Source organism: Trichoderma harzianum, assembly GCF_003025095.1.
Source record: "Trichoderma harzianum CBS 226.95 unplaced genomic scaffold M431scaffold_1, whole genome shotgun sequence".
NCBI lineage: Eukaryota > Fungi > Ascomycota > Sordariomycetes > Hypocreales > Hypocreaceae > Trichoderma > Trichoderma harzianum.
This window is the reverse complement of record NW_020209249.1, coordinates 154,706-177,048: the sequence shown is the minus strand read 5'-3', so window position 1 is coordinate 177,048 and position 22,343 is coordinate 154,706. Positions and strand designations below refer to the sequence as shown.

General features: G+C 46.7%; 9 protein-coding genes across 9 annotated transcripts; 3 read left to right on the top strand and 6 right to left on the bottom strand.

Annotated features, from left to right (window-relative positions):
- Positions 1 to 159: 159 nt before the first annotated feature.
- On the bottom strand, positions 160 to 1,951 carry M431DRAFT_526227 (hypothetical protein; the record flags this gene model as incomplete). Its single annotated transcript, XM_024920674.1, has 1 exon — positions 160 to 1,951. One exon carries the CDS (start codon positions 1,949 to 1,951, stop codon positions 212 to 214), a length of 1,740 nt encoding a protein of 579 aa, XP_024779616.1. The 3' UTR covers positions 160 to 211.
- A 3,141-nt stretch (positions 1,952 to 5,092) lies between these two features.
- M431DRAFT_502133 (hypothetical protein) lies at positions 5,093 to 6,021 on the bottom strand. Its single transcript, XM_024918104.1, has one exon. The coding sequence runs from the start codon at positions 5,980 to 5,982 to the stop codon at positions 5,167 to 5,169; it is 816 nt and encodes a 271-aa protein (XP_024779615.1). The 5' UTR covers positions 5,983 to 6,021; the 3' UTR covers positions 5,093 to 5,166.
- Positions 6,022 to 7,035: 1,014 nt separating this feature from the next.
- M431DRAFT_476485 (glycoside hydrolase family 128 protein) lies at positions 7,036 to 7,903 on the top strand (the record flags this gene model as incomplete). Its single annotated transcript, XM_024915471.1, has 2 exons — positions 7,036 to 7,629; positions 7,700 to 7,903. 2 exons carry the CDS (start codon positions 7,036 to 7,038, stop codon positions 7,901 to 7,903), a joined length of 798 nt encoding a protein of 265 aa, XP_024779614.1.
- A 401-nt stretch (positions 7,904 to 8,304) lies between these two features.
- On the bottom strand, positions 8,305 to 9,380 carry M431DRAFT_12029 (hypothetical protein). The gene is made up of 3 exons (XM_024912092.1): positions 8,876 to 9,380; positions 8,728 to 8,818; positions 8,305 to 8,671 (listed from the first exon to the last, which is right to left on the bottom strand). Exons 1-3 carry the CDS (start codon positions 9,319 to 9,321, stop codon positions 8,468 to 8,470), a joined length of 741 nt encoding a protein of 246 aa, XP_024779613.1. The 5' UTR covers positions 9,322 to 9,380; the 3' UTR covers positions 8,305 to 8,467.
- A 1,832-nt stretch (positions 9,381 to 11,212) lies between these two features.
- Positions 11,213 to 12,459, top strand: M431DRAFT_71712 (hypothetical protein; the record flags this gene model as incomplete). The annotated part of the gene is made up of 4 exons (XM_024921944.1): positions 11,213 to 11,480; positions 11,535 to 11,651; positions 11,709 to 12,038; positions 12,113 to 12,459. 4 exons carry the CDS (start codon positions 11,213 to 11,215, stop codon positions 12,457 to 12,459), a joined length of 1,062 nt encoding a protein of 353 aa, XP_024779612.1.
- An 802-nt stretch (positions 12,460 to 13,261) lies between these two features.
- M431DRAFT_73067 (hypothetical protein) lies at positions 13,262 to 15,311 on the bottom strand (the record flags this gene model as incomplete). The annotated part of the gene is made up of 5 exons (XM_024922099.1): positions 13,262 to 13,863; positions 13,916 to 14,063; positions 14,115 to 14,241; positions 14,324 to 14,806; positions 14,854 to 15,311. The coding sequence occupies 5 exons, from the start codon at positions 15,309 to 15,311 to the stop codon at positions 13,262 to 13,264; spliced, it is 1,818 nt and encodes a 605-aa protein (XP_024779611.1).
- Positions 15,312 to 16,454: 1,143 nt separating this feature from the next.
- Positions 16,455 to 18,474, top strand: M431DRAFT_71414 (glycoside hydrolase family 1 protein; the record flags this gene model as incomplete). Its single annotated transcript, XM_024921894.1, has 2 exons — positions 16,455 to 17,823; positions 17,918 to 18,474. The coding sequence occupies 2 exons, from the start codon at positions 16,455 to 16,457 to the stop codon at positions 18,472 to 18,474; spliced, it is 1,926 nt and encodes a 641-aa protein (XP_024779610.1).
- A 96-nt stretch (positions 18,475 to 18,570) lies between these two features.
- M431DRAFT_502132 (hypothetical protein) lies at positions 18,571 to 19,171 on the bottom strand. Its single transcript, XM_024918103.1, has one exon. It carries the CDS (start codon positions 19,107 to 19,109, stop codon positions 18,630 to 18,632), a length of 480 nt encoding a protein of 159 aa, XP_024779609.1. The 5' UTR covers positions 19,110 to 19,171; the 3' UTR covers positions 18,571 to 18,629.
- A 1,039-nt stretch (positions 19,172 to 20,210) lies between these two features.
- Positions 20,211 to 21,282, bottom strand: M431DRAFT_526221 (hypothetical protein). The gene is made up of 3 exons (XM_024920673.1): positions 20,967 to 21,282; positions 20,688 to 20,896; positions 20,211 to 20,634 (listed from the first exon to the last, which is right to left on the bottom strand). Exons 1-3 carry the CDS (start codon positions 21,225 to 21,227, stop codon positions 20,328 to 20,330), a joined length of 777 nt encoding a protein of 258 aa, XP_024779608.1. The 5' UTR covers positions 21,228 to 21,282; the 3' UTR covers positions 20,211 to 20,327.
- Positions 21,283 to 22,343: the final 1,061 nt, after the last annotated feature.

Sequence of the window (22,343 nt, the reverse complement as noted above, 5' to 3'; positions counted from 1 at the left end):
GTATGAGAGATAAGGTGATTAAGTAGAACGCGAAGATAGCTAGAAAGTCCGCCGAAATAGGGGTATATATATTACATACATTATACTTCCGATTTCAGTACAGAGTATGCTCACTCGGAAAAATGAAATAAAATAAATGGAAACGTATAATGTTGCCATGCAGCTTCTTCTAATCCTGCTGCTTCTAATAGTGCTGCCCAGGAAATATTTGTTACATGCGTGGAACCATCGCATTAAAGGCCCCATTGCAAAAGTACTTTGTGGCCACCCTTCTCTTTTCCGTTCTTTGCTCTCTACCGAGTGCCTCTCCCAAAGCTGCGATAAATTCACTTCTACTTATAGGACTCTGAACTTGCCTCAGGCGAGCCACTGCCCATTCTGTCTTATCCTGTTCAAGATTTTCGATACAATACAAGAAGAGAGGCCGTATGTATCCTGGATTAAGAGCGCCTTTACTTAAAGCATTCCATTCTCCTTCAATAATATCCCGAATTCGGCTCATGGGTTGCTGAGACTCTGGAGAAGGAAATGGATCATCACCGAGTGTGCGCCTAAGACCAACTACTTCCCCATAATATGCCGCTGTACAAATTCCTACTAGAGCAATAAGAGGTTCTGCAATCATTGGACAGAAGTTCTCCCGCAGCTGGCCTGGCTGGAATTGTAGTGGGCTCGGGCGGGCAATCCATAGAGTTGACAGAGTATTGTTCAGGTTGGCCACGATTTCAGTAACTTCTTCTTGATCTTCTGGGGTGATCCTTGATCGACGATAGTGACTAAGATCTTGTATTTCATTCGAAATTCTTTGAAGTTGCAGATAAAAAGAAAATATCGGAGCACTTATGATGTCGTACATGGCACTTGTTGAATCGGGGCTGTTGCTTAATGGAGGGAGATTGGGAACCTCGGTAATATGGTTGCTTATGAGATCGAACGTTGTTTCTGGTATTAAGCCGCAGGACCCCGATCGTTTGGTAGCGACGTGTAAGAGCTGTAGCCAGGCGCATATCCGTAAGGACATAGGGGACCGATCGGTATTCAATAGCCAAATGGTTAATCTAGCCTCAAATGCTGGGCCAAATGCACTTAAAGAAGAGCCATCTTCATTGGGCAAAATAACCTCGCATAGACAGAGAAGCAGTGAGATGGCCAGAATAGTGTCGGAGTCAATTTTCTCATCGGCGACCAGGGGTTCAAAAGTGGCAAGACGAGCTTGATATTCCGAGGTAGCGTGAAACATGGCTAATCGGTTCACCTGGGCTCTGTATATGCCTTGAACGGCTTCAATAGCTGCAGCTACTGACGGGTCCTGGGTACCTAGTTGTACGATATGGAGCTTTATCTTGTTCCAATTTAAATAGTCAAAGGCTGAAATTGTAGGAGAATCCACTTGGTCAATGAAATATGAGGATGATCGAGATGTTATCCCAGAAGGGTAAAACAAATCAATAGCTGTAGTAACATAGATTTGTAAGGAAGTAGTGTAGAATCGAGCGGATGGTGAGTCTGCATTCTCCGAGCTTGACTCTTGATGGAAGTTGGTGATGTCTTCATGGTTACTGCACGTCATACCACCAGCAGTATTGAAGATTGCCGCTTCTCTCGTATCGCAGGTAGAATCAGGAGGCAATAAATGGCCATGAATAATGTTATCTCCAGTCCGACTCCGCTGTGAAGAAATGGACGGATTGCTGGATGAATTCTTGTGCTGCTGATTGTCGATGTTTGGCGGCGCTGGTTGTAAGGGCATCAGAGGTGGCCTCCGCTTGTATACGCATTTCCTCTTGGCCTTTGAGCATCTCTGGCAATTCGGCCGCTGCTCATCACATTTTATCTTCCTAGCCCGGCAGATGAGGCATCCAGTACGAACACGACTTCGGGGGCTCGTGTGCTGCAGTGGTGGACTCGAAGTGTTTTCATTTTGGATACAGGCGTTTAGATCCGTAAGCATCCTGAGTTCTGACAGCAATGCTGCACAGTCGCCTACGAATATGAATGAGAAAGGAAATGGGCAATGGGAAATTCACAGCATGAGATTCTCCTCCCAAGAAAAGGCGGAGGTTTTGTAGGTCCCACTCATACCAGCCACGTGGGTTTGGAGAGTACATGTAGCCAAGGGAAAGGCACGTTTGAACAGTCTGGGGAAAGCTAATATGCAGTTTACAGATTGTTTCTAACGCTAATGAGAATGGAACGCTACACTCAGAAACTCCATGTCCCTGCTGGATGTTGGTATCCACGCCGCAGCAAGCCATACGCCAAATTCTCCAGCGAACCCCAAACAATGCCAACCTCATTCCCACGCTGCTGAGAAAAAGAAAAAGAAAAAAAAAAAAAAAGCCGGGGTATTATAGATAGATTCCACTCTACCCATCAGCAGCAGAGGTGGGCTGTTATAGAGCGTGGTACAAATTGATGAAGCTCCAGTCTGGGCGGCGATAATGGTGGTTGAGTGGCTAAGAAACATTATCACAGGGCAAGACTTGACACATCACGACGCTAATGGCGGTGGTGTTTTTATATCAATAGATATCTCATGCGGATATGCGTCCATGGCAATTGATGTCGCCGCAGGGTATCAAAAATAGTGTGATTACATGTACCTTCGTGCGCGGTGGTGATGTTCAAGCTGGGGCAAATAGTTACCGCTGGTAAGAAATGTCGCAACCTCTTACGGAAGTAAGCAGTGACCGGTTGTACAGTAATAGACGTTTCAATTTTAATAATGATTGCTAGTCATGGCATAAATGCGGGAACATAACGTACATGTAGCTTGATTGAAGTGCTCCCACGAGGCCGAGATCTGTACGAACTAACCCGTTCGTTGTAGGCCTTGACCACACCATGAATGGGAAATGCACCCAGAGGAGTACTGGGACGACCGCAGAGGAACAGCGGGGGTTGATGGATCGATGGCCCGGGGATCTGAATTACAGCCATGAGCGCTGTGCCGATACGTCCTTATAGGGCTTGGGGCGCTGTAACGCGCTGTATCGCGAGGTCCGCACCCAAACTGGAGCGCCGGTTGGCCGCTATGATCTGGATTAGTCGCTGTGACCACCTGCAGTGTGCCTTGAGGCTGATAAAGCGACATGCACGTACATGTACTTATAGAGCGCCCAGGTGGTTATCGTCAGCAGGTGATGGCGATCAGTCGCAAATTCCGGAGTCTCTGCTACTATAGATAAAAGAATTCCACAAGAGATTCACTTGAAAATAGCTGCATCGCGCATAATGGAAGTAAACACAGTTTTGGAAGCGCATCACATTTCCATTCGCCTAGGTTGTGGCTCCCACAAGTCGCTTATGATATTGAACCATCCATCTCACCAAAAAAAGGCCCCCCGCCTCGTAGGTACCTACTAGGTAAGTACTGATTTGTACAGTCGTCTGTATCTTTTTCAGCAGCCTCAGGCAACCGCAGGCAATCGTAGGGCTTTCTTTTACCAAAATTTCCTCAAACTTCTTCATCTCCTTCATCTCCATTTCACACAACTGGCGAGTTCTTCCAAAAGTCAGTCAATCAGCGCATGCAATCCAGCACTGTCGCTGCACTAACAAACCTGCGCAACCACCACTGCACTAGATCTCACCGCATACGATCCTGCTCCACACGTCCGACGCCGCACGCCGCTATAACTGGAGGGAGTTTGGCACGCTTGGTGGATTGGCTGGTCGGGATTAGGCGGGGGATTGGCTACGAGCACAAGATCGGCGCGGGCAAGGCAATCTCCTGGTCGGGCCAAGGTGACCTTGCGCTTCTGCGGGACTACATGCCAGGGTTTGGGGCAATGTGTGGTTGGACGGCTTGCCCATGGCCGACTGATTGATGTGAAAAGCTTTGTCGCGCAGTAAGGAATGACGACTCTGGCAGCGCAAGTGTTTTGAGGGTCGTCTTATGGTGACTAGAATGTCGTCGAGCTCAATTCATCTCGCGCGCCCTGTGCCGTGCTGTTGCCCACACATTCTCTGCCTGCCAACCAACACTATAGAGGAACGTCAACTCCTCAACCTTTGTTTGAGATGGCTCCTCAATGCCATGGAAGGTTGCAGAGCGCCACCAATTCCCGGCAAGGGAGTTTGCGGCAGGGACAAAATGTGGGCTAGCACTGCCAGGCCTGAATGTCTCACCGAACTGGAGACTGAGTCAGTCAAAATCGAAAGGCTCTTGTAGGCATGCATTTGGCGCTTCAACGTACACATAAAGCATTGAAACAATGCCGTACGCTTATAAGTAATAAGCTGCAGCCTATTGCTAGCATGAAGGCGCGTAGATAAAAATTACATGTAGTCTTGTTTATAAGAAGGAAAAATGTCAAGTATTAGGAGGGGCACGTACCACTCAGAGCACTGGGAGGAATTTCTGCAGCAACGGCATCACGAAGGCTCGACTCCTGCCAGTGGATTGTGTGGGCGCTGTGCTTGATCTTGATCTGCTCCAGGATAGTCTAGGCTCATCTTACGCCACGTGCTGGAACAATGGTTCCTGAATCCTGAATCCTGAATCCTGAATCCTGACGGATTTCGAACTAGCCTCATTGCAACCTCAACTGTGACCACAGCTTACCCTGCATTTTTGTATTTCCATAACTAAATATTATTACAATTGAAAAAAGGTCAAGAGCTTTTACATGCTTCTTTAGTAACGCGAACAGCTTACAACCATCAGATACATCACAAAGCAATGCCGTTTCTATTCTATGTTGATGATCAGTACTTGTGTACAAAAGTAGTATTTGTATGCGTAAACCCAGTTGTTTATAGTTAACCATTGCTCCAGAGCCTCCTATACTGCGACACATTTCAACGCATTATCAAAAGAACTTCCTTGCTGCCGTGTCATCAATAACACTCCTTCAATTGACATTTCCTTTTCGCTACTGATTCTGAAAAATCGCCAATAATAGACCAATGGTTCCAGCATTAAGATACTACGAATACATATTTGGCAGACTAGACAACGCACCGCTTTCAATATTGCTCGCCTGATTCGAAAGGTTCTGACACGCCATGAGCAGAAAACTGTTTACGTTCAAATACTAGTTACTAGTAATAGGCATATAATATCTCTACAATAATTTGTACAATTCCTGCTATCTGTATTTACATATATATACATATATATACTCAAGGTTATCAAACAGGCTTCATCTCGAAATGCCAGCTTTATGCCCGGCCGGCGGGCCAGGTGGTGCCGAAACGGCCGTTGGTAGATGCAATGACGGGGCTGCCGTGATCATCATCGACATAAACGTACTGAGAGCCAACCTGCTGCAGCTCCCAGTCGCGAGGAGGCGTGTTGATGGCACCGCCAATGAATTCGGTGGCCGCAAGCACCCTCTGTCCATCATCCTTGGTGTCAAGAGCGTTGCTGGGCGCATTGCTCAAGATGTCCTGCGTGAATCCCTTCCACGCTCCAGAGCCGTCCTGAGAGCTGACCAGAACACCGCCGTCACAGCCACGGATGAGAGAGACGTCGCTCCAGCCCCAGCCGTTTGTGTCCCAGCTGAACTCGAACCATGTGCCGAGCCAGTGAGCCTGGCCATTGTTCATGGTTGCGTCAACGCCCCGCTGGATGCGGCCTGCCCAGCCATCAGGGAAGGACAGGAATTGAGTCGCGCCGGCTGCGACCCAAACGTACTTGTATGGAATCGCGTCACAGTTGTTGTGGAAGGCGTAGAAGCCTCGCCAGTCGTTGTCGGTGTTGGTGATGAAGATTCCCTTGCCGCCATTGTCGCCGTCGCCCCAGGTGAAAGTCGGCGAAGTGTTACAGGTCCAATCGCGCTTGGACTTTGATCCCTCAGACTTCATAGATTGGCGCACCAAGCCACCAGTTTGATAGCTTTTGAAGGAATCTTGGGGTACGGCTTTGATGGCATTAACATCAGGCGCGGTGAAGTTGTTGGCGGGAGCTGCTCCAGGGGTTTCAGTTGGGAGCGCGATGGCAGCGCCAACAAACGGGAGAAGAGAGATGACACGCATGATGATATCAGATGAATAGATGGCTAATCTTGGTTGAAATAATGCTTCTTGGATGGCTGGACTGATAGACGAGATGAAGCAATGTCTTCATTTATATACTTTTTCCATCTCTATCGCATGTTCATGCGGAACTAGGGTAGTCAACCATGAAGCAAGGCTATCTTGTCATCTTCACTCTTCGCTCACAATCGCCGCCGTCTAGATAGTCGCCGTAAGATTCGAGTTGCCAAATAGGTTCATGGGTAGTGATAGGATCCGTCAGTCCCGCAACTTCAATGGCGTGCTGTAATAGGACCGAGCTAACTGGCGAAGTTGTAGCCACATCCGGCTCTTGAGTAGCAGTAGCAGCCATGTCGAGTTAATAACTAAAAGTGGCCTATGATGAATATAGAAGGAGATGAGTTGAAAACAAAAATCGTATCATTATGCCCAGCAATGGAAAGATTGAGTATCATTATGAGATGGTCTGCTGCGGGATTATATCGACGGGATCCATTCGAGCGTATTACAAATGAGTATGCCTATTGCAGATAAAAATATCTTTACCTTCCTTTTGTAGAAACAATAAATATGTATCCACCTATGAAGGATGCAAGGCAGCAGCTTCCAGCATGATATCCTAGCAAATAGTATAAGCCGTCTGTGCCGCATATCGCATAGCGTGGGCCGGGGTTGCGTCCTGTCAACTAGGACTTTTAGCAACCAACTAGGAAAACGTGCCTGACTATCATCCCACGAGGCACATGCTCCACATTACAGTGAAAGCGTATTAACAAACAGGTTTGTTATGCTTACCGGTTAGTTCAAAAACAGAAAGTGAAAACAGAAGAGGAAGAGCTAAAAGTCCTTCGACAGATTGCAATCATCCTTCGACAGATTGCAACCATCCTTCAAAATATTGCAATCAATCAAAAGCACAAGATAATTGAGTGTTTGGAAACGTATATATAGCATATAGATTGCCATTGTAATATAGGAGAACTCACCACCGCTCTTAAGCTTGTGGCACATCCAATCTCTTTGCTCTCGCAGTCTCACATACACCCAGCCAACATGGTTTTCTCCAGCAAAAGGTTAAGCGTTACCGCTTCTCTTTTCACCCTGGCCCTTGCTGATCCATGGCCAAAGCGTGGCCTAGCTGCAAACGATGATATTCCCATCTCGCAGTTTGGCGGGTCGTATAATGGCCATGGCTCACAGGTCAACTGGCAGTATAACTGGGACAGCACAACCTCCCAGAAGCAAAGCTGGGCCGAGTTTGTACCCATGCTGTGGGGCACCCAGAGCTACCATACCACTCAATGGTTCGACAATGCTTGGTACTGGATCAACAATGGAGGCTCGGGGCACTTGCTGGCCTTTAACGAGCCAGAGCTGGGTAGCCAGGCCAATCTAAGCCCTGGCGATGCTGCTAATGCGTGGAGGCAATACATGGAGCCTTTCTACGGCCACGCGCAGCTCGGTGCTCCTGCTGTCTCCAATGACGGCTATAACTGGATCAGCCAGTTCTTGCAGGCCTGCAGCGACTGCCACATCGATTTCATCCCCATCCACTGGTACAACGATTGGACGCTGGAAGCGGATTTTGAAAATTGGGTCAACAGTATCTGCTCCCTTGGCGGTGGTCGCCAGGTCTGGATCACAGAGGTATGCTGCTCATAACAGTGTTAATTTACCAGCATGAAAAAATGATTGCCGACGTTAACCACTCGAATAGTTTCAAGCAGGTGGAAACGCTGACCAGGAGGCTACTTTCTTGCAATCGGCGATCCCGTTCCTCGATAACAACCCTTGCGTCTACCGCTACTCTTATTTTGGCACTGCGGACAATGGAAAGGACCTGTTACAAAACGGTGGACCTTCCCTTTCTTCCCTAGGAATCCAATATGCTTTTAGCCCTTACGGCTCGGGCAGTGTGTAAGGTCATGACATTGGAAAAGATGCTGGTGTAAATATGACATCTTCAAGCTCATAATCATGTAAAAAAGAAATGATACTGTAAATACATTACTTTAAGACATATAGTCAGATGAAAAGGAATACAGTGCTTGAGATGAATATTTCGGAATAATACAGGGAAGTTTTGTGCGTTACAGCTGGTAGCCTGGGGGTATGTAGATTATGACAGAGTTTGATTAGGGTGGCTAGTAGGTACCAAAGCCTCTTGGAAATGTAGGATGTAAGTCGTTAGGTCCCCGTAAAGAGGTGTTTTAATATAAACCGTTTGACTTCTTAATTTTCTCCTCAAAGGATTACAAAAAAACAAAAAAGGTTTGTGATAATCAAGATGCATTGGTCTATGTAACAAGTATATAATCCCATGTAACTATGTACTTTGCGTAGCTATTTACATAACGACTGTGAAGAAGAATAAATACTTTGGACAATTTATGATCAAAGACAGGGATAAGATTCCCAACACTACTTTATAGTAGCACCAGCAACATTCTCTTCGTCTCAAGTCTAAGCCTCAATCGCCAAGATTTTATGGCTGTCTAGGGTTAGGAGGGCAAGCAGCTCCAACACAGCAAGTGATTTGGCCAGACTGGCACTGTCCGAAAGAGTTGGCAGCGCCGTCGTTAACATACGTCCAGGCGGCGTGCTGGCAGGGGGCGAAGAAGGGGGCAGCAGACGTGGCTCCTTCATCGCTTCGGAGCGGGTTAACACAGGCATTTTGCCCGTCGTTGTTCTTTATATCGTGTTAGCTTCAGTCTACTGTAAAGATGTACTTCAAGTTGAACCTACGCCGCAAGAGTTGAGGTTGAACAAGTTCTTGTTGCAACCAGTCACAACCTGTCCGTTGCAAGAGCAAACAATGGCAACAGAGAATCCGTTACTAGAGAAGAATTAGTTTGATAGGAACAAGGAATGCGCATGGTGGTCTGTAACTTACACATAAGAGACATCAACATCGGCCACGGCTTCAGAAGATCCCTGAGGAACAACAAAGTTACCCTCAATCAGGGAATCATCGCCAGTAATGGCCCAGCCAGCGTCGTTGATGGCGACATTGCCAATCCATCCAGTTGGAACGGCAAAAGCAGCAGTGGCGCCATTGGCCATGGTGCCGGGACCTACATTGCCCGACACGGCAGAAGGTCCGTTGGGATCGTGAGCGTGCGAGGTCGAGATGGCATCACCGTGGCTGTTAATGACAGTGATGGTCAAGAACTGGGGAGCGGCAGCAATCTCGAGACCGTGAATGTTGGGAGCAGCTGTAGGGCCGGCAATTCGGACGGTTGAAGCAATCGTGCCTTCAGTTCCAGTCAATGCCGGCTGAGGAGCAGCAAGAACGGAGCTGGCAAGACCAAGTAGGGAGATGTAAGTCAAGCGAGCCATTTCAGATGGAATTGAACGGCGTCCAAAAGGAGTTGAAAGTCTCTGATACAAGGCAATTGAAGTTGTTGAGATTGATGGAGATATTATGAGAAACGCTTTGGAGGGAAGACTCTCTTTATAGATGGTTCTATGGCTGAGTATTGTACTGGCATCTTCCAAATCGTCTGGTGAATTTGTTTGACCGATACCAGAATCTGATTTCTCTTTCAACCCTTGCCCTCGCCCCGTTTGATCTTGTCGATGCTGACAATAGAGTCTCTCCAAGAATTTGAACAACAACAACTGCTGAGGTTGTCCACTTTTGGTCACCACCAGATAGTAATAGTAGCATTTTGAATCCTATAGTTATACTAGTTGAACATGATTGGTGCGGATGCAAAGCTGTGCCGCGATTTGAGCATGGTATAAGATCACAACCTTCTCTTTCGGTACCATATGCAGCTTAAAACATCAGTCTATCCAGGTCCGGGGTATTTAGGCCCGAAGGCTGGCTTAACACAACTCCGATTGAGGAGAAGGGTGGCGCAATGAGATAGTTTCCAAGCCGTGTGCCTCTTTGTATAAATGTAATCATCTGAATTATAGGTATGTACTGACTAATGATTTATGGGACATTAATTCAGGTCCCTCAATACATGTGTTCGTTGTCTCTTTTCTATCTTCTTACAATGGCAGCGTTCATAGTTCCATCAAGTTCAAATGGAAAATTCCTTACGCTTTCAGTTACTACTCTTTACTCAGTTTTGCCGTAGCTTACAAGGATTACGCGTTCTATTTTCAAAGTCCAGGAACTGCTTATAATTGAGTAGCTAGGCATTACCTTTGTGGTTAGCGTCGGTTATTATTACCTCGTGGGTATGATGAGCGAGATTGAATCCTTCCAGGCAGCACTGTTTACGCCAAACTTAACTGGGCTTTAACCATAATAGTAGTATGTCAACAGGCTATTGATTGCAGTAACTTGAGTCTTTTTTTTTTTAAGCAACTGAATTGAGTGGAATTCGCTTTACTAAGTTCCAATGCTTCCTTTCAGCCGCTTGGAAACTACATGCCGTCAATGGGAGCAAGAGTTTGCGAAACAAAGACCAAATTATAACCCCTGGTAGTAATAGTATTGCCGGCTCAATCCTTCGGACAGGCATCGGGCTGTCGGCACCTACGGGATTCTAATTTCGGCAGTGTGTACTACTTGTTTATAAACTACCTAGTATCGTGCTGTCTGTCGTTGGTAACAATTTTGCGAGGCAACGGAAGTCGGTAGTAGTAGACGATTTCAGCAAGTTGGCGTCACAAATACAGGTTAGTTCCGGCTCCAAGTATGGCCTTCACTGAGGGTATAATCTGCTAGGAAGCTGCGATGAGCCATAATGCGTCACAAAACTCCATGCAGAGAGAAATTTCGAATTAATAAAGCGGACACGCATTTTGGGCGCTACTGTACGGAGTATGTGCCAACCTATTGCATCATTCTCTGGGCTCAAGCGCATACTCATAGAGACAAAGTGCTGCCGGTCGACTCTCTCACGGTGTTGACCGGAGCATTCGTCTTTGTAAACAAAATATTCCATATTAGCTAACAACATTACAATTATGCCAATCACAGCTTCAGCTTTCCATTGTAGCGGTCAGAAATGATGTAAAGCATACTTCAAGTGGCCCCAAGAGTCCGGTCTGCACCGGTAAACTGTTACCCAAAATGGAAGGTATCGACCCTCTTCACCGGACACTGCTAAATCATAGCAAACAATATGGATGTCATCGAAACATTATGATCTCTGAGTAACTATATAAAAAGTTCTGAAAAGATGTCGGCGAATTTTTTGTTTCATCAGACCTAATTAAACGTCGTTGACGTATTCTAGAATTTGATGCAAAAGTTTGAACGACAACCATGATCAAATCTCTTCTTTTAGTCTCCATTCTCGGCGGCTGTGCCTTTGGCGCGCCGTCTCACAGCACTAATGGCAACCCAGTAGTTGACCTGGGTTATGCAAAATATCGAGGCGTTCGCAATGCTTCATATGGCCTCGATTATTACTTTGGCATTCGTTATGCAGCACCTCCGACGGGCGAGTTGCGCTGGCAAGCACCACAAGACATTGAGTCTCATGGTAAACACTCCTCGGGAATTATTGACGCTACTACTGTAGGGCCTCAGTGTGTCCAGGGCCCAACGGCATGGGCAAATGGCACTAATTTGGGGGCCCTTCAAGTATTGGGTGCTAGTCCTCAAATACCAGCGTCGGAGGATTGCTTACTTCTCAACGTTCTTAAGCCGGTATCGCCGAAATCCAAATCTCTCCCTGTTCTTGTCTATATTCATGGAGGAGGTGAGTAGCTACAGAATCTGCTTGATATGGGTTATAGGTCTAATTAATCTCTGCTAGGTTACGTCACTGGTAACTCCATCTCCTCGGATGGCTCAGATTTTACAAAGTATGCCCAAGGCAATGTTATTTGGGTCTCCATTCAATACCGCCTCGGTGCATACGGATTTTTGAACCCAAAGGAGTTTGATGGACACGCCGGAGTAAAAAATGCTGGCCTTCTCGATCAGCGCCTCGCCCTTGAATGGGTTCAGCGTCATATCTCTGCATTTGGTGGCGATCCCTCCAAGGTGACGATTTGGGGAGGGAGCGCAGGCGGTGGATCGGTTGTGAACCAAATGATTTACAAGGGAGGAGAGAATAAACCACCGTACAGAGGTGCGATTGCAGGTATGGTTTTGAGTTCCATTCCTCCTTTGGTGAAGCTGCTCATATAAGTTGAATCGGGCTAATCCACCACATAGAATTCCCATGGCTGCAGCCTTACCACGACGACACCTTTTTGCAAAAACAGTATCAGAATCTCTTAAATGATGCCAAGTGCGGTAACGTCGCCTGTCTTCGAAGTTTATCTCCATCCGCATTGGAAACGGCGATAACTAAAAGCTACTATACTGGCTACGATGCCGGACTATACTCTTATGGAGATATGTTCTATGGACCTTCAGTAGATGGAGATTTCGTCCATGATCTACCATCTGTAGAATTCAACAAGGGCCATTTTGCCAGGGTTCCGCTCATGACAAACCATGATTCGTTCGAAGGTATGAAGACGACCACATCGTTTGTATATCACATCTTCCCTCATTAATAACCTAACAGGTATCTTGTTCACCAACTTTTCAACAACCTCATTCGACGAAAACAAAGCCCAATGGCAAAAGACGTGGCATTCGCCTACACCCAAGTTCTGGTCGAGTCTAAGTCAGCTTTATCCGCTGTCTAGCTTTGGAGCCACATATTACGAGCAGCCATTTTTTCGCAGCCTCATCTTTCCGCTCATTGCTCTTCTCGCTCCTCTCTCTGCTCCAGGCGTCGATCCGTCTCTGTGGCAGACTCAACAAATCAACGGCGATGCGAACATCAACTGCCCTACCTATTACTTTGCGGCGGCTGCACAGAAATATGGCGTCCCGGCATATAAATCCATCTTTGATGCTGGAGTTTATGTGCATTCGGCAGCAGATTTTCCGATCTTCAATGTAGATATCTTCACCGTCGACTCATCAGTGGCAACTGCAGTGAAAGATTATTTTCTGTCATTCATCATTCGCGGCGACCCAAATACCTTTCCTTCTGTCTCTCATCAGACACGAACTCATTGGCCACAGTACGGAACAAAGAATTACCAGATTCTGAATGTCTCAGATACGAGCATTGCGGGCCAGAGAGATCCCGATGCTTCTGATCGCTGCGACTTTTGGCACTCTCAGAGCGCCATTGTGAGAAACTAATTGCGAATTCTGGAGTCATCTTTCATGTTCCAGCGCATGAGGTATATGGAAGACAGAATTAAGTGTATGGAGCATAGTCTTGATAGTTAATATGAGGAGTAGCATGATTAATGAGTGCTTTGTGAGATCTGAATTAATTCTAGCGCCGTGACTGCGAGTTCATTCCAATGCTTCAAACCAATCAAGCCGAGGCAGATTTAACATTTCGCCAAACAAATCCCCCTGGCTTCCAAAATCGTCCTGGTACCAGTCATCTCCCTTGATATTAGAATACTCTGTCCAAATGGTGACGGGTGTTTCTGGCGAGTTGCTCTTGGGCTGTAAATCTGCTTTTACACCATCACACACATTTGGTTGTAGATTCCCCAGCTGCGTCTGTAACAATTTCCCATAAATCGATGGAAAGTGTAACGAGTGAATGCCCAGATCAACCAAGAGCTGAGCCGTTGTCGCCACTGTCTTCAAATTTTTACATCTCTGCTCGGAGAGCATGTGCCGCGATTCGCAGGCTTGCAGAATAAACATACATGCATAGAGAACCATGACAAATGCGAAATCACTAATGTACCGAAGACTCTCTCGAACCACAGGACTCAATTTTTGGAGCCAAGAGAGCATACCGACAGCGTGATCTAGCGTTGTTCTTACCAATAGGTCTCGCTTGTCAATATCACTGACATGTGTATAGTGACAAACGGCGTAGGTACTGAGACAAAACTGAGAGTCTCGATAATGAAAATCGAGTCCAATGCCAAATCCGCCTAAAACTCCTTAGTCCTGTGAAATTGTGAATATATGGGGGATTGCCCCTACCATGCTCAATGAAAGAAGCGTATTTGGCTCTCCAGGCGGTCAAATCACGCGTAACAATGTCCACTACGGCTGACGGTGAAGGACAGGCTGGGCCAGCTTGCTCCGATGGACACCACCATTCGCCGAAAGTTGAATCAACAGCATTTGCCTAGATGAAAGATTGTCAGAAAAGATTCACCTAGAGCTACCTTAGCATTACCTTTTCCCATAGTAGACATAGCTCCACTTCGCCTAGCAGTCGACGCATACGAGGCTCGATGTTAATGCCCGCAAACAACTCTGGGGCCGACCGTATCGAATTATCGCTTCGAATGCTAGGCGGCGTTCTTGTAATGATAGCACTGCTTTAATAGTGGTTCGAATATGTTAGCACAACTCTCAGTTTAGAGCCATCAAATGAGAACTTACTGATGAGACATTGTGAATAGCCATAGCGAATATGTATATCGCTTATAGCTAGCGCTGGACAGCCACTGGTCATGAGGTAGGCTCAGCATGGCTCTGGCGCCGTCAATAGATCTGTGGAGTCCCAGCTGGGTTCCGTAAATCTCTGTCACTGTTTTAAGGAGCTGCGTTGGTAGTATATAGGGAGAATGCGGAGACTCGATGTTGGGCAGAGCAATTTCTGAGAACGCATAAAGGACCACGAGTGCCCTAAAGCTTGTTATGTCTGCTGTTCCAGGCCATACAGAGCCAGCAGACTTGTCTTGAACAAATTTCAAGACTTTAGGATAAATTAGCCGCACAGTTGATAAACCTCCCGGTAGATATCTCGCGGTGACGTAGCATATTGCATGGATTAAATCTGGCTGCTGTTCGATTATGACATCTGGGTTTTTGAAGTCGTCTTTGGTGAAGACGGGTATAGACGATAGCAACCGAGAACAGAATCTATTCTATTTAGTATAACCCAGCACAATATAGGATATTAGACTTACATCTTTAAAAGCTGTCTCATTTCTGCCCTTGACAGTGGTGAATCATTTCCATCAGACAGTATAGGGCTTGAGCATATGCTGAGGGAGGTTGCCGAGCTATAAATTGAATGTGAATCAATATCCAAAGCATCATTCACAACATTATCGCCCAAAACTGCCAAGATAGGAGCGGTTAAATAGATAGACGGGAGGTCATCGATGAGCCTTCTGTCGTGCTTCAAAATAACGGCATGTCCATCGCAGTTAGCAGGAGCAATTCTCCTATTGTGATGTCTGCTTTTAAACCGCCGGCGGCAAACGTCTTTGGATGTCCGGGGTTGCTTTGGAGCATTAAAGTTCTTGGGTGTCTTGACAACAAGTTCGAATTCGTCAGGATATGGCGGCAGTCTTGCTGAGCAACTGCGCTTGGCACGTTGACAGCGCGTACAAGCCGACTCGCCAACGCGCACGCATTTCATCTAGTTATCGTCAGCATGAGCCCTGACATTGCAAATTGTTTTCAGCAGGGCACAACAACCCAGCTCGTAACGAACCTTGAGACGATGACACGCAACGCAAGCCGTGCTGACACGACCACCCCTCCAACTGGGCGCAGGTGAGCCTATCATAACGCTGAGCTCGTTCTCCTCTAGCCTCGCCATCAGTGTGGCAGATGGGATTCTCCAGTCACGAGGTTCAACAACTGTAACGACTGCAACGATGATGGCGCAAGTTGGCGATACTGTGAATGCCAAGATGTTCACAATGGAATTGCAAACATTCACCAATATCACAGCCTGTCACACGCGCGACACGCTGCCACTACTAGAGGGGTAAAAATCGAGGCCTCCGCTTCCCCTTTTCTTAAGCCGAATTCGGTCCTAGTTGCCGGCGTACCCCAGATCAGCACTGCGCCATCCTCGGCATTATTCTCCACGATCTGGGGATCTTACCCCGCAGCCAGCGAGGTGGGAATAGTGCAAAGTTGTCATGCAAATTATAGCCTCTCTATCGTCAATTGTATTATAACTGAGTTTCTTGGCTACTGACTAAATTGTTGATTGGTTTCGATGCTGAGATGTGAAATCTCTTTAGTTTGTTTGCATCATCTACTCTATGAGCTACATCACCACTTGAAGGCGCAACAACCATAGACCAACTCTTCTCATGCGTTCATTAAACGTCACGCGCCTTCTACTCGTATTTGAAAATTCTTGCGACCTTCTTTACCCATGTAGTTCTAGTCGAATTATTTAGTGACCGTCTAGAATTCTATACTAACATAGAAGACGGGCCTTTTTGTTGCTTTGTCAATGACAAGAGGCCGCCTAGTAATTTGACAGCCCCGCAAAAAAAGCAGGAAACTCCGGCGTCTAGCTGAAAAGGGTTATGGTTTACCGGTCGTTACTAAAGTGAAGAGTCGGGCTGACGATGAGAAATACTCCGGAAGCTCAAAGAGACTTGTATGTCTCTTTGAAAATATATAATAGCAATTAAATCATATAAGTTTTTCCTAAACTCACAAGTCAATCATGATATAATTGGTCTGAAAACTCACACAGACTGATATTCATTTTCCCAGCTCGCTGGAGAGTCCCCTCATGGCTTGTTCAGTAACAAATATGCTGGCGGCGCTGCTACTCTTCGTCGCCGGCGCGTTTGGCCAACAAGTCTACCTTCATATACACGGCCCAAATGTCCCATCTGCATGCAAAGCAACTCCCACGCACCAAGCTTTCGGCAAGACTCCAAAATACGAATTTTCTCAGTTCAGATACACCAATACAGAAACGGTCCGCACGGCATCACCAGTACCGACATTCAGCGCTATCCCTCAGTACGCTCCGCACTATGCTCAAGTAAAGCACTTGCTTCCGAGCTTGTCAACGACATCGTGGGGTAACTGGTATGCTCAACCATCCAAAGCGCCCATTCATGACCCGAAAGATCCATACGGCCATTTTGCCTACTCGCAACTTTGGGAAAATGCCGGTGTGCCAAACTTCACTTCGAGAGGACTCTACTCAACTACTGTGCGTCCAACTCCGGTGCCCACTGCAGAGCTTGTCCTTCCACCACCGCTGCTATTTGAATCATCGGACTGCTACCCAGTTCCTCATGATTTCATCCTCGGAGTTGCTGGTTCTGCAGCACAGATTGAGGGTGCCATTGCGGATGAGGGCAGGGCGCCGGCTATCCCAGAGATATTTACATTCCTCCCACCAGAGATAGCCGCCAAGTTGGGTATTACCAACATATCGCCGAACTACATTACAGATGAGAATTATTATCTCTATAAGCAGGATATCGAGCGTCTTGCCAACATCGGGGTTCGATACTACTCGTTCAGTATTGCCTGGTCTCGCATACTGCCATTTGTCTTCCCCAACACTCCTGTCAATTCCCAAGCACTAGCACACTATGACGACCTGATCAACTTTGCTATTTCCAAAGGCATCAGTCCCGTTGTGACTCTTCATCACTTTGACACCCCGTTGCAGTTTTTTGGAGATAATCAGACGGAAATACTTACTAATTCCAACGCACGGTGCTATCTTGGGACATCGAATCTCGGCTTTCAACACGACCGCTTTGAGGATGCTTTTGTGAATTATGGCAAAATTGTCATGAGCCATTTTGCAGATCGAGTGCCCTTCTGGTTTACCTTTAACGAACCTCAGGTAGGAACAGTCAATGGGCTGAGCATCGATCACGTTCTCAAGGCTCATGCCAAGTTGTATCATTTTTACAAAGACGAAATTCGTGGCACTGGCAAAATATCCATGAAGATGGAAATTCCTCCGGGTGTCCCCCTTGACCCCTCACAAAAATCCCATGTTGCTGCAGCTGCACACTTTAATGATCTTCAGCTGGGACCTTTTCTCTATCCCCTGGCTCTTGGAGAAGACTATCCTGCTGCGTATAAGATGACGGTTCAAGATTATGTGCCGTTGAGCAAGGCCGATCTATGCAATCTCAAAGGAACGCTAGGTACGTTATAAGCCCCGCTTAAAGGTGTACTCTTCTATGAGGCAATACACGATATGAAGACAGTTTTGCTAACTTTGTAACTCGAATCATTTAGACTTCATCGCAATGGACGTTTACACTGCCCCTATCATTTTCCCTGTTACCAACAACATCGCTGCCTGCGCCGCAAATAACCAAACTAGCAACGCATTGTATCCCAATTGCGTCGGTGTCACTGAGACAACTTCAAATGGCTGGCTGATTGGCCAGCCCAGTAATAGTATACAGATGTATACCACACCAACTTACCTACGCACTCAGATATCGTATCTTTGGAACACATTTCGTGCTCCAGTCATGGTAACGGAATTTGGACACTCTACAAACGGTACAGCAAATCCGCCACAACTCAACGCTATTCAATACGATACCGTGCGTTCTGAGTTCTATATATCCTTTTTGAGGGAGATGCTCAAGGCTATTTGGGAAGACCATGTTCACGTTCTCGGAGCCTTTATGTGGAGCTTTGTTGACAGTTGGGAATGGGGTAGCTTTGACTCTCAATTTGGGCTGCAATATGTTAATCGCACTACGCAACAAAGGACATATAAACGCAGCTTTTTCGATGTTGTAGATTATATAGAGAGTCGGAGATCTCAGCCAGGCCGTTAATACATTGTCAGGACCAAATTCCCAGGGTAGCGATAATGGGCTTAGAGGTTAGACGTATTGAGAATATAATTCGATTAAAATCTTCAAATCTTTGTATTGCCATTTCTGGCCGAGTTATTTGATTACATTATCTATTTGTAAAATAACTACAGCTCTCATATCTTCCCCTCCTTGGCCAACTGGTGCAAAGCAGTAATAGTTCCCTCAACAGCTACTTTGCTCATCGCCTTCTCTCTCTCCAATAATGCCGCCAGTTCTTCCTTAGACGCGTCCGGGTGCCTCCATTCAAAGGTGTAAGTCATGAAGAGCTCCCCGTCTGCTCCCTCGCTGACGATGTTATTAACAGAGCTCCCGTCTGGCTGGATAAACTGCACTCTAGAAGGCTCGTATGCTGTGACTGTCTCTCTGACTTTGCGCTTGTCTGCTGTGAAAACGATGTCGCGGACGGTGACTGGGTTTCCATTTGGGTCCGTTGACTCAGAAATGACGGTTGTGGATTCGATGGCCTGCGGGACAAAGGTCTCGGCAGAACGAATTTTTAGACGCAAAGCGGCCCATACTTGCTCTCGTTTGAGAGCCGGTCCAGCTCCGGCAGGGTTTATAGGGGCTGTGAAAGCGATGTTGTTTGTAGACATTATAAAGGCGTTGGATTTTGGGGTGATTTGAGTGTCGAGAAGTTGTGCGAAATGGATAATAGTTAACAATGTGCAGCTTGTGATGTGTTTAATTTTCGAAGCTGTCGTCACTCTTATCAGACAACTTAAATAACGTTTATTGTTGTCAGCTGTTAACTTAAAGTGGCTTAATCTTCCCGGTTCCTCCGTCCCGTGCCCCGCCACCAAGCCTCGCCTTTTCGCCTTGCGCACGCAGTAAAGACCGAAGAGCGAGAAGTGGACGAATGAGCGAAGGAGCTTGATCTAGAGCAGTAACTAATGAGTTAAACGTGAGGCAAAAAAAGAGGAGCGCGCTACTTCGGTACTCCGTGAGTTCGGTACTCCGTAGAAAAGTACGAGTAATTGGGATGATGAACAATGCTTAATAATTGAGCTGAGCTCTTTGCCACACCAAGACAGCTCCTGCAGGCAGGACAGTTAATGACGACAAGCCGCTGGAAATTCCCCTGGGCGCCACTAGTCAGGGCTAGTTGTGCCAGGCCAGGGGCTCTTATTTGCAGAAGAACGCATGTGGGGTGATCTTGATCGATGGTTGCCCTGCTGTATCTGCATATACTCTATATCGAAGAATTGGACGTCGAGGAAGTCAACATAGCACGTTGCGCCGATCCGTTCACCTAGGTTCATTGAGACAGTTTGCACATTATTGATGATCATGGGTTAAAAAGTTTACGGTGGACGACATCATAAAATGTGTGCGCGCCAATTCCTCATGCGACGATGCACATATGAGACGCAAACCGACCGAGAGCACCATCCTAGGGTCCTTCCACGATGTCGATATGCATTGTCTACATTTTGGAAGCAGAATGTCCCACAATCCCTATCGCGAACCTTGTATTGCTCTGTATTCAGTCGGAGACCCAGATGGGCAGCCAACTGTCAATTTATACAGTCTAGCCAAGACAAGAAACTAGTGGTGGAGGTTCAAGTTAAAGAAGCGGAAAGGACAAACCCTTTATTCTCATATAACCCCGAATACATCATTTGCGTTACAATGTCAGTGAGCAGTGTCACTTATACTAAAGACATAACATCTATACAGTCACGGTATCCGGTGTACTGGTGGTAAAGCTCATTTATAAGATCATGTCGGTTAGGTATATTTATAAGGCTAACTCAGATCTCGAACAACATTTTTCTTGTTTTTTAAACCTTGCTCAACTCTCAACTCGTGACTTAACCACGGTTGCTGTTGATGAAGCTGACGTAGTTGCCCAGGCGGGTGTAAACACCAGGGAATCCACGCTCAGCACATCCCTGACCCCAAGAAACAACACCGACCAGGGTTCCGCTGGGGTCAATGATGGGACCACCGCTGTCTCCAGAGCAGGAGTCCTTGCCACCGGCGGCAACAGCAGCGCAGAACATGTTGTTGCTGATCTCGCCATCGTAGTCGCTGTCGCAAGTGTCTCGGGCAACAACGGGGACGGAAACCTTCCTCAGGGTGGAGGGGAGAGAGTTGGAGTTCTCAGAAGTAGTTCCCCTGTGTCACAATTAGAATCAGTCTTCTTGAGAAAAGATGTTGGATACACATACCAGCCAGCGACGGTGAGGGTGGTACCGGCAGCAGGGTCTGAGCCAGAAGCAGGCAGAGTAGCATAGCCGATGGTAGAGCTGGTAGGGATGGCAGTGGACAAGTGCCAAACACCAACATCGTTGTCGGGAACACCCTGGCTGTCGACAGTGTAGCTAGGGTGAAGGACCAGAGATGAAACACCAACCTGGGTGCCACCGGAAGCCCAGGTCTTTTAAAACTTGTTAGTATCATTTCAAGAAGAGTGTGCTTTTGGGATTCATAATGTGATATGGACTTACAAGAGTTCCAGCGCGGACCTTGACAGAGGAGGCCCTCTGGTCAATGGTGCAGTGGCCAGCGGTGACAACAGTGCGGGAGTCGATCAGGACACCACCGCAGAAGTGCGAACCACCAGTGGACAGACTGACAATGTAGGGGAACTCGCCGAGAGAAGCAGTGGTTCCTCCGACGATATCACTGCCACGAGGAGTGATGGCAGCTCCCATGGTGAGAGCGGGGAGTGCTGCAAGCACGGAGGCGATGGCGAGAACGGGAGCCATTGTGAGTATCTGGTCCTTTTCCAAGGTGATGGTCTGCAAGGGTGTTTGAGGAGTGAGTGAGTAGATGATTCTCCTTCTCTGAGACGGGTGAAGAGGATATATTTATATAAAATCTCCAAGGCAGTGTCTTGAAGACATCAATTGATATCATCATGAATATACGAATTGTTACCGATTTGTACTAGCAGCTTGGTTCTTCGGTAATCACATTATAGGCAGGATGAAAAAGTTCCTAAGATCTCCTTCCCAAAATAACCTCCGAAGTTCAACGCTCTCTTAACTAGAAACGGAAGGTAGCAACATTACCTTTATTTTAAGGTAGAAGTCTCCCACGAAGTCTATTCAAAACCCCTCATCGTGATGGAGTCACAACTACTATAAAAATAACATATAGTCTTAATTAGTAGGCTTAACTTTAGCTTACCTTTAAGCCTAATCCTTCAACACTATCTTTCAGCGTGAAAAAAGCTGGACAATTGTTGTTGTTTGGAACAATCTGTACGACTAAAAATATCAACCCCACATACAAAATAGGCAATCGATGTATGCCAAGCAATTGAGTCCCAATGCCAAGGGATCTTTTGATCGCATTATCGCTGATTTATGCGCCGAGAGACTTAGTCAATGTGACTATCATGTGCAATTGCCGATTCACTCAGCCACTCGTTGTCGTGTTTGTCTATCTTTGTTGATAAACACGGAACACGGCTGTTGTCCTTTTGCAGCTAGATCGCCGCGTTTGACCCGCTAATCGTAGCTGTCAAAGCTTGTGCGACCTTCCATATTAAGGAGCTAAGTATTGCAATCTGGGATCGGTAATCTCTTCTAAGTAAGTAGATTAATAGGGAAGTTAAGTAAAGACAGCTTTCCACTTTGAATACAACTGTGAGGAGGGGAAATGTTGCTATCCTATCAGGATTGTAAACCTATGAGTAGCAAAACAGCCGAGGCTGGTAGCGCTGCGGCTATTATGCCTTCTTAAGATCCCAACTCACGCACGGAGCTCTCCGTTTGACAATTTAATGAACGTACGGAGTACTCCGTATGAGGATTGCATCATTCTATCATGACGCAATGGAACCTTTGTAAACTTTCTGCCTGAAGAAAGTGTCTATG